Source organism: Alligator sinensis, unplaced genomic scaffold (assembly GCF_000455745.1).
Source record: "Alligator sinensis unplaced genomic scaffold, ASM45574v1 scaffold392_2, whole genome shotgun sequence".
Classification (NCBI taxonomy): domain Eukaryota; kingdom Metazoa; phylum Chordata; order Crocodylia; family Alligatoridae; genus Alligator; species Alligator sinensis.
This window is the reverse complement of record NW_005842145.1, coordinates 640,423-653,283: the sequence shown is the minus strand read 5'-3', so window position 1 is coordinate 653,283 and position 12,861 is coordinate 640,423. Positions and strand designations below refer to the sequence as shown.

General features: G+C 43.2%; 1 protein-coding gene across 1 annotated transcript in view; it reads left to right on the top strand.

Moving 5' to 3' along the window:
* Positions 1–12,861, top strand: part of SLC1A1 (solute carrier family 1 member 1) — a 75,991-nt gene that overhangs the window by 33,964 nt on the left and 29,166 nt on the right. Inside the window, exons 3-5 of the mRNA XM_006025416.3 lie at positions 4,739–4,831; positions 7,801–7,915; positions 11,745–11,787. Coding sequence (XP_006025478.1) covers positions 4,739–4,831; positions 7,801–7,915; positions 11,745–11,787 — 251 coding nt within the window. The remainder of the gene's footprint in view (positions 1–4,738; positions 4,832–7,800; positions 7,916–11,744; positions 11,788–12,861) is intronic.

Sequence of the window (12,861 nt, the reverse complement as noted above, 5' to 3'; positions counted from 1 at the left end):
AGTTTCTCCAAGAGACGATCATGGGACACCAGATTGAAGGCTTTTTTGAAGTCAAGATATATGACATCAATCTCTTCTCCCTTGTCCAGGTGATAGGTCACCTGGTCGTAGAAGGAAATGAGATTGGTCAAGCAAGACCTACCCGCAACAAACCCGTGCTGGCTATCCCTTAAGATGTTGGCGTCGGCCAGTCCATTAAGGATGGCCTCCTTAATAAACTTTTCTAAGATCTTCCCTGGGATAGACCACCTGGGAAACACTAAATAAATTACTAGGGTGCCCTAGTTAAACAAAAACCCCTCATCGCAAGCAGTGTAAACACAAAGAACAAATTTATTACAGAAAACAAAGGCAAAGAGAACAAAGAAAATACTTAATGCAATTTAAAACACTACCAACTACAAGACATAGCTCATAGATTGCACCCTCTTCGGGAGGCTTCACCCATGCTCAGGCAGTCTGGGACTTCGGGCTCACCCAAAAGGCAGTTCCAGGGGCTTGCACCCTTATACCTGACCTTTAGCAATGGGCTGGAGGGAGAGGCTTCACTGGAGAGTCCTTTGAACTGCTCCTTGGGTTTGCTGGGCCACAGGAAGCTGCTAAAGTGAATGGGTCCTCCTTTGTTGCAAAGGGCCCCTGTAGGGCGATCCCCACTTCCATGTGGTGGCCTTGAGGGGTTAACTGTGGCTCCAGACAGCATGCCACACCCCTACATTCCTAGTCCCAATCCCAGCTCTGCTGGGCAGAAACTGCAAGAAGAAAACTTCGAAGGAGAGGTCAGGCCTACCCCACTGGGTGGCCATCATAGAGAACATTTCAGTTTTCTGCTACTCTGTCCTCTGTTGATATGAAACCCAACACCTTTATATTCTTCTCTTGAAGAAGAGAAAAATAGAGGACATAAAGGTGTCGGGTTTCGTATCAATAGAGGACAGAGGACAACCAGACTATCCTCTATGATGGCCACCCTACTAAGGCCTGAACAGATAGCTGGGGTTCAGCCATACAGTTAGACTGAAACAGAAACAGCAAGCAAAGGCCCAGGCCTCTGCCTGTGGCTATGACATCTGGTCTCAGCTATAACCTACACTGAGACAATACAATTACAAAACAGAGGGGGCCAGGCCCCTGTAGCCAGTAACTGGGCAGTTTGCTTCAGAGATTAACACCCCCATGGTGTTAACCTACTTAAGAAAAGAAAAAAAAAAAAAAGAGGAAAAAGGAGTCTTACACTGCAAAACAGACTCTCTCACCCTCTATCTGAGACTTTCCCTTCAAATAATGTTTGCGTATCTCTCCAGCAAAGAGGGGGGGAGATCCCCAGACCCCTCTATGGGGAGCAGGTTTTCTGGCTACCAACGCAGCTCTCAGCAGCCACCGGAGAAAGGGACCCAGAACCTTAGTGAGTGGTTCCTATATACCTGGTGTGACATCACGCAAGCCTGGTCCAATCAGGGAGGGCCACACTTTAGTCTTTCTCCCCACCAATCTGCCCAAAGAATCCCCTTCTCCCTCTGCCCAGTGAAGACAGAGGGTTTTACATATTTTGCCTGGATACAGCTTGCCATGTGTTGAGCAGACAGAAAGCAAACTCAAAAGCAAAGCTGTGTTGTTAAGAATCTCTACCCCCACCGCCCACTTTAGGACTGTTGGTAAGATTAATAATGCTCCGTAGGTGAACATTACTAATCAGTAGTGTAAGTAGGGATGAGTGACCAGGTCACCAGCCCCAGGCCATCACTGCCAGCCTGCCCACTGACACTGATCAGGGCACAGAACCTGGTTGTTACACTTTGGTTATTAATAGCATGTGCAACAAGGTTTAATATTAACTACCTTGTTTTCTAAACTTTACAAATATTTCCTCTAATGACTGTGTAGGCTCAAAGTTCTTGGTCTCAAGGCATTCCTCATTGGACTCGAGGCACCCCTCCATAACTTTTGTGAATTTCAAAAACTAATTGTTTTCCAGTGCTTACCTCTTTACACGGGATGGGCAGTAGGGGTAGGGAATCATCCAGGCAGGGACAGGTCTAAGCCTGGCTTATTCACTTACCATATCTGCTTATCTCCTTGCACCTCGTGGCACCCTACAAGGCATCTGGCAGCACCCCAGCATGCCCTAGCACCCTGGTAGGGAGTCACTGGTGTAGGCTTTAGTGGAATCTACCCATTTTTCTTTTTAAATCACAATTTAGAATCTTGTAAGTGAATTTACTACTTGTAGGAAGCGGGAATTTGATGACCAGATAATTACTTGCAAAACAGTTTAATACTCATTATCATCTATATTTCAAGTACATATCTGATAGTGAGGTAATATGTGTCACAACCCAAAGTTGTGGTTTTTTGTTTTTGTGTGCTTCGGCACCGCTAAATTATGTCCCCACCAAATTGCAGCTCCTTTGCATGGTAGTTTTCTGCTGCAATAGGAGAACCCGCGTGCAGAACAGTATTTCCCGCCAGTTTGTAGCCTTCTTTGCATGGTGCATTTCTTTTGCATCATGATGATGCACGGTGCAAAGGCGTTCCCGCCATTTGTATTTAGATTCGCGCCACATTATTGGCCGATCCTTAATATAGGCACACGTGGTGGCTAGCGATTGGCTTGCTAGCCGTATAAAGAGCTTGGGAGGTTTCTGCCCAAGTTGGAGAGAGAGAGAGAGAGAGCGCGCGCAATTGGAGTTTGGGAGAAAGAGCGTGAAGATTTCTAAGCGCTGCTAATCCCTTCGAACCCAGCTTTTTCTTCTCCTTAAGAGGGCAATAGAGGGCCGACTTACCGAACCCACGGAGTCTTAACAACTCCGGGGGACCTATTTACCGAACCCACGGAGCATCAACCACTCCGGGGGCCAAACGGCCTCTAGCCTCTCCCCGTCACCGAGCGCGATCCTAGACGTATCCCTTTCCTTTGAAACTACCAAGCCGAACCCGCGGAGCTTCAACAACTCCGGGGTCAATTGTCGGAGTCCTCTAACGAGGACTTAAGTGGAGCTGAGCCTGGGAAACTGTCCAGCCTACACCACGACCATCTTTGGTGTAAGTAAACAATCTTTTAATCAACCATTACGCGTCCGTAACTAATTCTAACTCGCCACCGGTTTTCTTCGACCCTGCGTGCCCGGGCTGCTGGCCACAGCCCGCGTGCGCAGAAACGGGTTCGCATACCGCTCCTAGCCCGCACATGGCCGCATGAACGGGATCGGGAGGCGGCCCGCACAATATGCAAAAACAGACAGTAGCAATGCAAGCTTCCTTCCGTCTGCTGTGCATATGTTATCTAATGATAGTCCCATCTCAATGCCCATTCTGTCATTTGCTTCTCAGATGACATTGATATCACAAGGATACACAGGGCTAAAAGTGATACTGATTTGTTTTGTTTTTTTCTGTACATGGAAATTGATAATACAGATATTTTTTCCTTGAAATACAAGTGTTTTATTTCATCGTTTCTATAGTTTCCTGTATGTAAATAACCTTGTTCTTCTGTATTTTCTGTGAGGTCCTACAAGTAATCAAATAGATGGGAAAATAGTAATTAAAGAATCTCCTTTTTTAATGGTTGTGTATGCACAATTTCGACTACAGCTGGTAATAACCCTGTACTAGTTATTATTATTAGCTTATCTTTTAGAAGGACTTATAATTTTATACAGGGCATTTGCCAAGATCCTTGTAATAGTCAGAAATCCATATTTGAGATGTGTCAGATAAATTTGTCTTTAAAAATATTTGGGCTTAAATCTACTTACTCTTCAGAAGTTAAACATCCTCATAACTCTTTATTTCCATATCTAAAAGAAAATGACAAGCTTCTGAGAGTCTGATTTAATATATAAAAGGATCACAAATATATAAAAAATATATGTCAAGTTTTCAAATTATTTTAGTGTTGTTTTTTTAACCGTTGCCCCTGGGTATTAAATTTGTTACATGTGGCCAGACCTGTAAATCTTGGAAACCATTAAATTTTCAGTGCAGATATTTTACATAAGAAAATCTCTCCCAAAAATCTGGTTGATGTACTATCAGTGTTAAAAGTTTAGCTGCCTTCAAATATAATTGTAGTTTGAGAATGCTCTTGGGATGCATACAACAGAAAAAAGCAACTCTTGCTTGCAGATCTAAACACAGGAGGAGTTGCCCACCCACTGGGGGCAAAATGTGTACTCTTAAGTTCTAATTTTTTTTAAAGAAAAAAGAAAATAAACTTCTTCTTTGCAACCAAAAAGTTATCCATGGATGAATCAATGCATTTGTTGTCCAAGTGTACAACCAAGCAGACTAGGACAGTGCCACTGAATGTTGTGAATTACCTTCATTCTTCTCATTGGGGTTTAAATTTTGAAGCCAAATGATGGCTTTTAAAAATATATATTAAGAGGAATAATGCATCGCCTGACTAAGTGAATCAACAAAGCACCCGCAGCTTTTTCCTAGAAAAATAAACACTTGCTAATAGAATAGAGTGCCAAAAGAAAAAAAAAACTCCAGTCAATCCAGATGAGATAATGCCTTACCTGACTGAGGCAGCAAAGCACTTGTTACCTGGATGATAAAGTACCTCAAGCAAACACCTCAGCCTATTGCAGAAAGTTTTCCTGGATATTACTGCCATTGAGCAGTAGATGTGTAGGAAAAATTAAGAATGGTTAAATATTTTCCACATATAAATAAATCACTCTATATTCATGATGTGTGTATTCTCTAAAATCTGTTCATTTTTTTTCTCTAGGTGTTGCTGCTTTAGACTCCAGCGTTTCTGGGAAGATAGGTCTGCGTGCAGTCGTGTATTATTTCTGCACTACCGTCATAGCTGTAATTCTAGGTAATATACAATACTGAAGTCTTCACAATCTTTAATACTGTTTAATTATGAGTTCACAATATCAACACCATATTAGGTTTTCAGTGTTAATACAAATACTTGACATTCAAATAAGCACTTCAATTAATGTTTTGTGTCCTGAGATTCTAAAGTTGAGTAAGTGATTCATAGATTCATAGACATTAGGGCTGGAAAGGACCTCAGAAGATCATCAAGTCCAGCCCCCTGCCCTAGGGGCAGGAAGTCAGCAGGGGTCATAGGATCCCAGCAAGATAAACATCCAAATTTCTCTTGAAGGTGTTCAGTGTAGGTGCTTGAACCACCTCCGGCAGCCGTCTATTCCAGACTGTGGGGTCTCAGACAGTAAAGAAGTTCTTCCTTACATCCAGCCTGAAACCAAGTGAGCTATCTCACATTAAGGGTTAATACTATTTTTTGTATACACAGCTCTGACTTGCTGCGTGAGCAGGTTTGTGGCTAGGAGCCAGGATACTGGGCCCAATCCATGTTCTGGATAGCAGGGGCGGGGGGGGGCTGGGAGCAGTACACCCTGGGAGTCTGGAGGACTGCAAATTGCTTGTTTTATCTCCATGGAGCAGACTGAAATTACCCTAACATGAGCTAGGTAGCTTCAAGTTATCCTTCACCAGAAGTGGTATAACTGAGATGCTCAGAAAGCATCTAACAGAAGTTAATGAACTTTACTGTGCAGGTGCTCACATTTTAAGTGTCCTTAGCATGGTATAAGTATAATGTTCACCCTAAGATCCTTTTCAGGGGTTCCTGACAAACCAATTAGTGTTGTGGGGAATCTAAGAAAGAGTCTTAGGGCCTGATTCTGCATTTGTGAAGTCAGTAGGAGATTTGCCACAGGATTCCAGCTGGGCAAAATTAAAAACTATTTGCCTAGGAACAGTTGTATTATAATTAATTATTAGTGGGGTATAATTGATTGAATAACACCCTGTCTTTTTAAAGGCCAGAAGTAAAACAAATAGAAATTCCTCAGCTCCAGTCCCAAAAGCATAATTATAAAAGTAAGGCTCATTTCAGCCAACATTCCCCAATGCAAGAATATATACTGTGACACACCTCTTGAGAGAAGGAATTCCTCTCCTTTGTTCTTTTTTCACTTTCTGGTTTCACTCCTAACTTCCTGCAGCTCTCTCTCTCTTTCTCTACTGCAGGAAATTAATTCCACATGGCCAACTCAGCCACCGTACAAATGCCTGTACACAGAATATGGGGGTGTTGGTTATATCCATGCTGGTCTAAGGACATAGGCAGACAAGGTTCTTTGGGTAAACATAATATCTTTTATTAGACCAACTAAATAGTTGGAAAAATGTTTTTTTGCAAGCTTTTGGGCACAAACACCCTTCTTCAGGCATAAGGGGAGTCTACTGGTGTTTTGTAGTGGCTTCTAGTCCACCCAGGAAAGCACACAAAACACCAGCAGAGTCTCCCTATGCTTGAAGAAAGGCGCTTGTGCCTGAAAGCTTGCAAAGAACAATATTCCAACTATTTAGTTGATCTAATAAAAGATACATTTACCCAAAGAACCTTGTTTGCCTATGTACACAGAGTAATCATCTGTGGCCCCTCTGCTAACCCAAAGCATTGGATTAACTTCCTCTGTTAACAGCTTTTCTGAGTGGTCATTCTGCCTATCACAAGACCAAATTTTGTGCCCACTGCTGAGAATATTAAATATAGATTTAAAGGAGGATTTTTTTCTGCAGAAGTTAGAGTTAAAGAGCTGAAAACCTGAAGGAGTATATACACATGGGGCTACGTTTACCTCTGCTGTAATTTCACTGATACCAAGCACTGAGGAGGCATTTTACCAATCATTTCCATAGCTGAGGACAGGGCTGTCCAACATACAGCCTGCAAGAGTGTTTAACATGAGGCCGACGGAAGAGGCCGCCTCTTCCACTGCCCTTTGGCAGGGGAGAACACCTGAGAGAGGGGGCTGTGCACCTCTAGCACTGCCCTCATGGTGAGGGTAGATCCCAAGGGACTGCCCCCAGCGTGTGGGGCCCACAGAGTCTGCATCCCCACACATTGAAGTTGGACAGTCCTGGCTTAGGAAAGTGTATAGTTTACATATAAATATGAGAACTTTCAGTGACTAAGTTTACAGAAAGATTAAATAAAGAATAAATTGTCAGTTGTCAGCTTCTTCTTGATAATTTCTATGGTTGAGGGAGTTTATACCAGGTCAGCTCTGCCTGTATCAATAAATATAACTAGAAAACATTGCTGGCGGGGGAGGGGTTTGAGGGATTATGCTGATGTTTCAGCCTCTCTACAATGAATTTATGTTTGTTTGTTTTGAATAAAAACTTAATGCAATTGCAGCAGCTTAGATTTTATTCTATAATTGCAGGAAAGATTGATACTGATTCCTTCAAAATTAATATAAATTGTGCCATTGACTTCAGTGTGAGCAAGAGTGGTCCTAAAGCAAAGCTATTTTTAGTTGATTCTGTTTCTGAAGTGTAGTCTTGTGTGAACTGAGTGCTGTAGGCTATCTTTACAAAAACAGATTCTGCTTTGTGGAGTCACAAAACAAAGCAACCAATTCCCATGTGAACACTAGTAATGTAGAACTAGATGTGTAGGAAAAATAGAGCAGCTCTTCAAACAAACACAACAGAGGAAAGCAACCATTTGCAATCCCACTGAAGTAATTGTTCTTTGAGATTTATAGAGAATGATTGAGAATATGTAATATAACCAAAAAGAATAATGTCAAATATCTGACCCCATCAAAAGCATTAGAGAGCCATCACAGGTCCCTATCATATTAAAAGAGCCTTACTAATTAAGGATTCCAGTTATGGGTCACTTACTCCTGTTAATATTACAGTACAACTACAGACTGCATTTGGTGATAAGAATTCAGGTAAAATGGATATGGAAAGGTTGTCTCTGATTATACTTTGGTTCTCTCTTGATTACAGGGATTGTGCTAGTTGTGACCATCAAACCTGGGGTGTCTCAGAAAGCGGATGATATTGACAGGATGGGTAGCACACCTGAGGTCACAACAGTGGATGCCATGCTAGATCTGATTAGGTGAGCTTTTCCATTTCCATTCTGTTGCAACCACAGTTACTGAACTGTATGCACAAATGAAGATAATTTGGAAGAGTAAGGCTGTGGAGTAAACAGAACTTTTCATAGGGTAGACAAAACAGCACATAGCTTTAGATGGATCCATACAAAATAGCGTGTAAAATGCCCTTCTCTATACAGTAGATGCCAGCCTGGGTTGCTCATGCATTTCACATAGTAACTTACCTATGGATCTAAGGTCAACATTTCCTGTCCCAGTTTATTTCTGCTGCCCCTAACAGAAACAGAACTTTACACTTACTGCCTTAGCATAAGAAAAATATCCAGAGAAAAGAGATTAGTGGGCTGGTTTCAGGAAGGTAACTCAGCACTGTTGTTTCTTAGGGTATAGAAAATTGCAGAAGGTTGCAGTGATGTTGTGATGCTTCTTCTCAGTGGCTAAGTGCCTCTTTTCTCAAGAGAAGAATCTCTTGATACTCTCTGCTTGGGAATCTCTTCTCAGTAAAGAAAGGCAGGCAAGAAATGCACTCCATGTAAATTTCCTTGGCTTGCCTACTCTACAGATTCACTGTGCTGTCAGTTTTCCAGATGGGCTTGTTACCTTCTCTTCCTGATGATGGTCTTATAATAGGATAGATAAATGAAGTGGTTAGAAAAAAATTGGCCTGATGAAATATGTACAAAACCTGAGCAACTGGGTCCCCAGTAAATCACAGCTGGCATCAGCTAAATAAAATTTAACTTGTTAGGAGAAGTGCAAACTTCTGACAAATGGATTTAATTTCCAGTAATGGCTTAGTAGTTACAAAAAAAGGTGTCTATGGATTTTTCCTTCCAATTATAGTTTGTCTCTGTCTGCCATCACTTTGATCTGTATGTGTTTGGTTTTGGTTTTGATTTTTTTTTTTTTTTTATAATTTCTATATAGGTTTCCCTCGATTTATGTGGGTTCGATTTATGTGAATTCGCTCTTATGTGATGACCCTTTTGTACCCGAAATTCGTTATATGCGAGGTAAATTCGCATATATGCCATCAGCATAGATCTGGAGAAAGCCGCATAAATCAAATTTGCATAAAACAAATCTACTTTATACAGTAATGTAAGAAACAGGGATAGATTTCGTTGTTGGCTACTCCTGGGGCTGGCTGGGTTGGGTGTGGACAAGTGGAGCCCCATGCGGTGTGGCACTCACCCTAGCCCTGGCTGCAGCGGCCCCGGGAGCTGCTGGCACCAGCTGCATGGCTGCACCATGCCCCGAACCCCCTGGAGCTCTGCCTGTCCCCACTTACCCTAGCTCCTGCTGCAGCTGTCTCAGGAGTGGCCAATGCCAGCTCCCTGTAGCTGCTGGACTGCACCGTGCCCTCGTGCAGGCAACTGGCACTGGCAGCTCCCAGGACCGCTGCATCTGATGCTGGGGTGGAGACAGGCAGAGCACCAGGAACAGCCTGGAGCCCCCGAGCCTGCAGCAGCAGCCGGCCCCAGCCTGCTCTCGTCCAGCTGCAGGCAGCTGCCCACACCTGCTGCAGCCCTGGGAGCGGCAGACACTGCCTGCTTGCAGCTGCTGGGCTCCGCTGCACTGTGGGGTTCGGAGCACAGTGCCTGAGGGGAAACAGAGCCCTGGCGGGGTTGGGGCATGGCGCAGCCCAGCGGCTGCAAGCAGGTGTCACCTACCTCTCCCAGGGCTGCAGCAGGGACGGGCAGCCACCTGCAGCCAGACAAGAGCAGGCTGGGGCCAGCGGCCGCTGCAGGCTCAGGGGCTCCAGGCTGTTTCTGGCACTCTGCCTGTCTGTGCCCCAGCCCCACCTGCAGCAGCCCCGGGAGCTGCCTGCACAGGGCACAGTGCAGCCCAGCAGCTACAGGGAGTTGACATCAGCCGCTCCCGGGACAGCTGCAGCAGGAGCTGGGGTAAGTGGGGACAGGCAGAGCCCTGGAGGGTTTGTGGCACAGTGCAGCCCAGTGGCTGCTGGCAGCTGGTTCCGGCAGCTCCTGGGGCCGCTGCAGCCGGGGCTGGGGTGAGGGCCATGCCCTGCACCACCTGGGGCTCTGCTTGTCCGCACTCAACCCAGCTGGCCCTGGGAGCAGCCAACAGGGGAACCTATCCCTATTTCTTACATTATAAAGTAGGTTTGCTTTATGCAAATTCGATTTATGCAGTGTTCTTACAGTTGGTGAGAAGAAGTCACCCCCAAAAAATTGTATTTTTTAAGCAAATACTTATAGGTATTGTATTCACAGTATATCTGTTCCCAAGTCCCACAGCTCAAAATAAAACCTTTTGCCACATCCTGACACTGATCAGTCTATACTGATTCTCTGAGCTTGTCTATATCTCTGCTGCACCAGGTCCCAGCACCATGAGGCCTGTGCATACCATGGCCATCTGAGTCCCACCATAGATCAAGGACTTGAGCATGGGTGCAGAGAGATAAGCTTAGAGTTGCTTCACCTGCAGACTTCCAGATTCAGAGCACACCTGCAGATTCAATGGGCAAGGCATGCTGGAAGTCCCTGGTCCCAGAACCTACTGTTACAGCATTATAGATAAGTGTTTCCCACCCCATAGGTTGGCATTCCCAATCTCTGTGGCCTTCTTACTAGGCAAACCAGCCAGGAGCAGCAGATGGCGTACTATAGCAGTATACTTGCAGCAGAAGTCATTGGCTGGGCTCCATGCAGTCAGCAGCAGCAGAGTACTTAATTCAGCCTGTTGTTGACCATTTCTCCAGACACACAGCATGTACAGTGCTGATTTATAGCTCAAGCACAAAAGGAGGATTTGGAGATAGAAAAGCAGTAATTAAATTATATTTATTTTATAGAATTTTTCCCTGTTAATCACAGTCTTCTGGGTGCCTTTCTTGCCAACCAGCTTACAGTTGTGACCTAAAAGTTACGATGGTAGCCTTAAATTCTTTTGCAAGAAATTGTATTTACTTCTGTACAGGTTCACCTCATCCAGTGTTGAGGCTTAAATTCTGATGTCTTTGCACAAGTTCAGTTTTTACTCCATTTATACAGACTCTTCTTTACTTCAAAGGAATTTTGCCCAAGTAAGGACTAAGAACTTGAAAACTAAAGAAAGGATTTTAATAAAGATTTGAAAGTGTTATAAACTTTCAGACTTCAGGGCAAAACCAACTTCTGAATAACAGGAGTAGTATACACCTTCCCGTTGTGCTGATTATTCCATAATCACAGACTACAAGATTTCTCAGTCTCATTTGAAGCATATAGTGCTGGTCACTCGCAGAGAGGCAACTAATCTATACCAACCACTAGAGCCAACAAGGTGATTTTTTTTTTCTTTTTTCACACTATGAAAAAGGCTCTTGTGCAGCAATATACAGGAATTTTCCATCAGCCAAGATTAATTTCTGAATGTGCACACAAACCCACACACAGCACAATGTGAATAAAAAACATCATTCCTCTTCTGGTACACTTTTACCTGATGCATAATGAACCATATAAAAATGAGTTTAAAATGTTCCTCATACACTTAATGGACACAGCATACCATAGTGGAAATATTCCGGACTTGCTAGCTGAATAATTTAAATGACAAATCCTGAAAAATGAGTATGAGAATTCCACAGTAGAAAAATAGTCATCTTCGCGTTTAGAAGGCTTGAACTTTTTTCTCTGCCTCAGTTCAAACCTGACAGTGATAAATTTGCTACTCTTGTGTGTGGATAGAGGATTTGTAGACAAGAACACATCATTATCCCATTCTGTGTATAGAGTAATTAGTTACTTTATTTTAATTTGTAAAATGGATTGTCCTCAGTAGCTCATAATATTACAATGTCTTTAATTACTTTAACAGGAATATGTTCCCAGAAAACCTTGTCCAGGCCTGTTTTCAACAGGTAGGAACAAACATTCATTTTTGTTGTTGTAGCTTTTATTGCCACCTACTCCATTCTTCAAACTGTGAGGTTTCCCATAAGACAAACTGTGGTAAGAATTAGTTATGAAAAATCCAGGTGGCTCTTGTACAGCAAAGAGACCAGTGCTTCACTAGAAAGTTTGTAGAATGTTTGGAGAAAAGGTATTTTCCTGTTCTTAAGATTTTTCTGAGAAAAATCTTCAAATCTTCCCTTTGTCTAATTAAATCTGTACCTACCTTCCCTCATCATTATGTCCTTCAATTCTGCTGCACATTGTTGAAACTGATTGGCATCTGGTTGTATTCTTCTTAAGATAAACAAGAGATTTTAGTAGAAAAAGCTCTTGAGAAAAAACAAGAAATGTAGGAGTTAAGGTTTATTGGGTCTTCAAAGACTGGAAGAAGAACCTACCACCCACCCACCAGTCTTACTCTTGATTCTTTCACATTTAAAGTTGTGAAAAATGCAGAGATATATTTCTTATACCTTATGATGTTGTCTGCTTCCCTTTTATTTCCTTCCCAGAGTTATTGTATGGCTCTGAAGTTCCTATGCAATAGAGCTAACCCATTCCCAAAAAAAGATGTTAACTGGTTTTTTGGCCAAAATTCAGTGCATATGCAGTATGCGTAGTTTACCAACATCTATAAACCTGTACTTTGCACTAGGTACACAGTCCAGTATGTGGCTTCTCTGCAGTTACACAGGCTATGGCCATCTTGTCCAGGGTTTGAATTACACTTTGACTCTTGGAGGGGCCTTGGCGGTTAACCAGTTCATTGATTAACAAATCCACCTAAGTGACCCCTGCCCCCCGTTATGATAAGAGACCCTCATCTCTTATGTAGGGGCTCAGCCCCCTGAGCTCCCCCATAATTCGGAACCTGATCTTATCATCACCTATGTGGCAGCAGTAGCTCTGGAGTTTATATCACAGCCCAAAAAATGCTGCCTCACCCACATGCATGAGTCCTCTCCAGCAATAAAAGGAGGAACAGACAGTGAAACTTCATAATGACACTGGCCCCTTTATTTCTACCAACCTCTCAAACA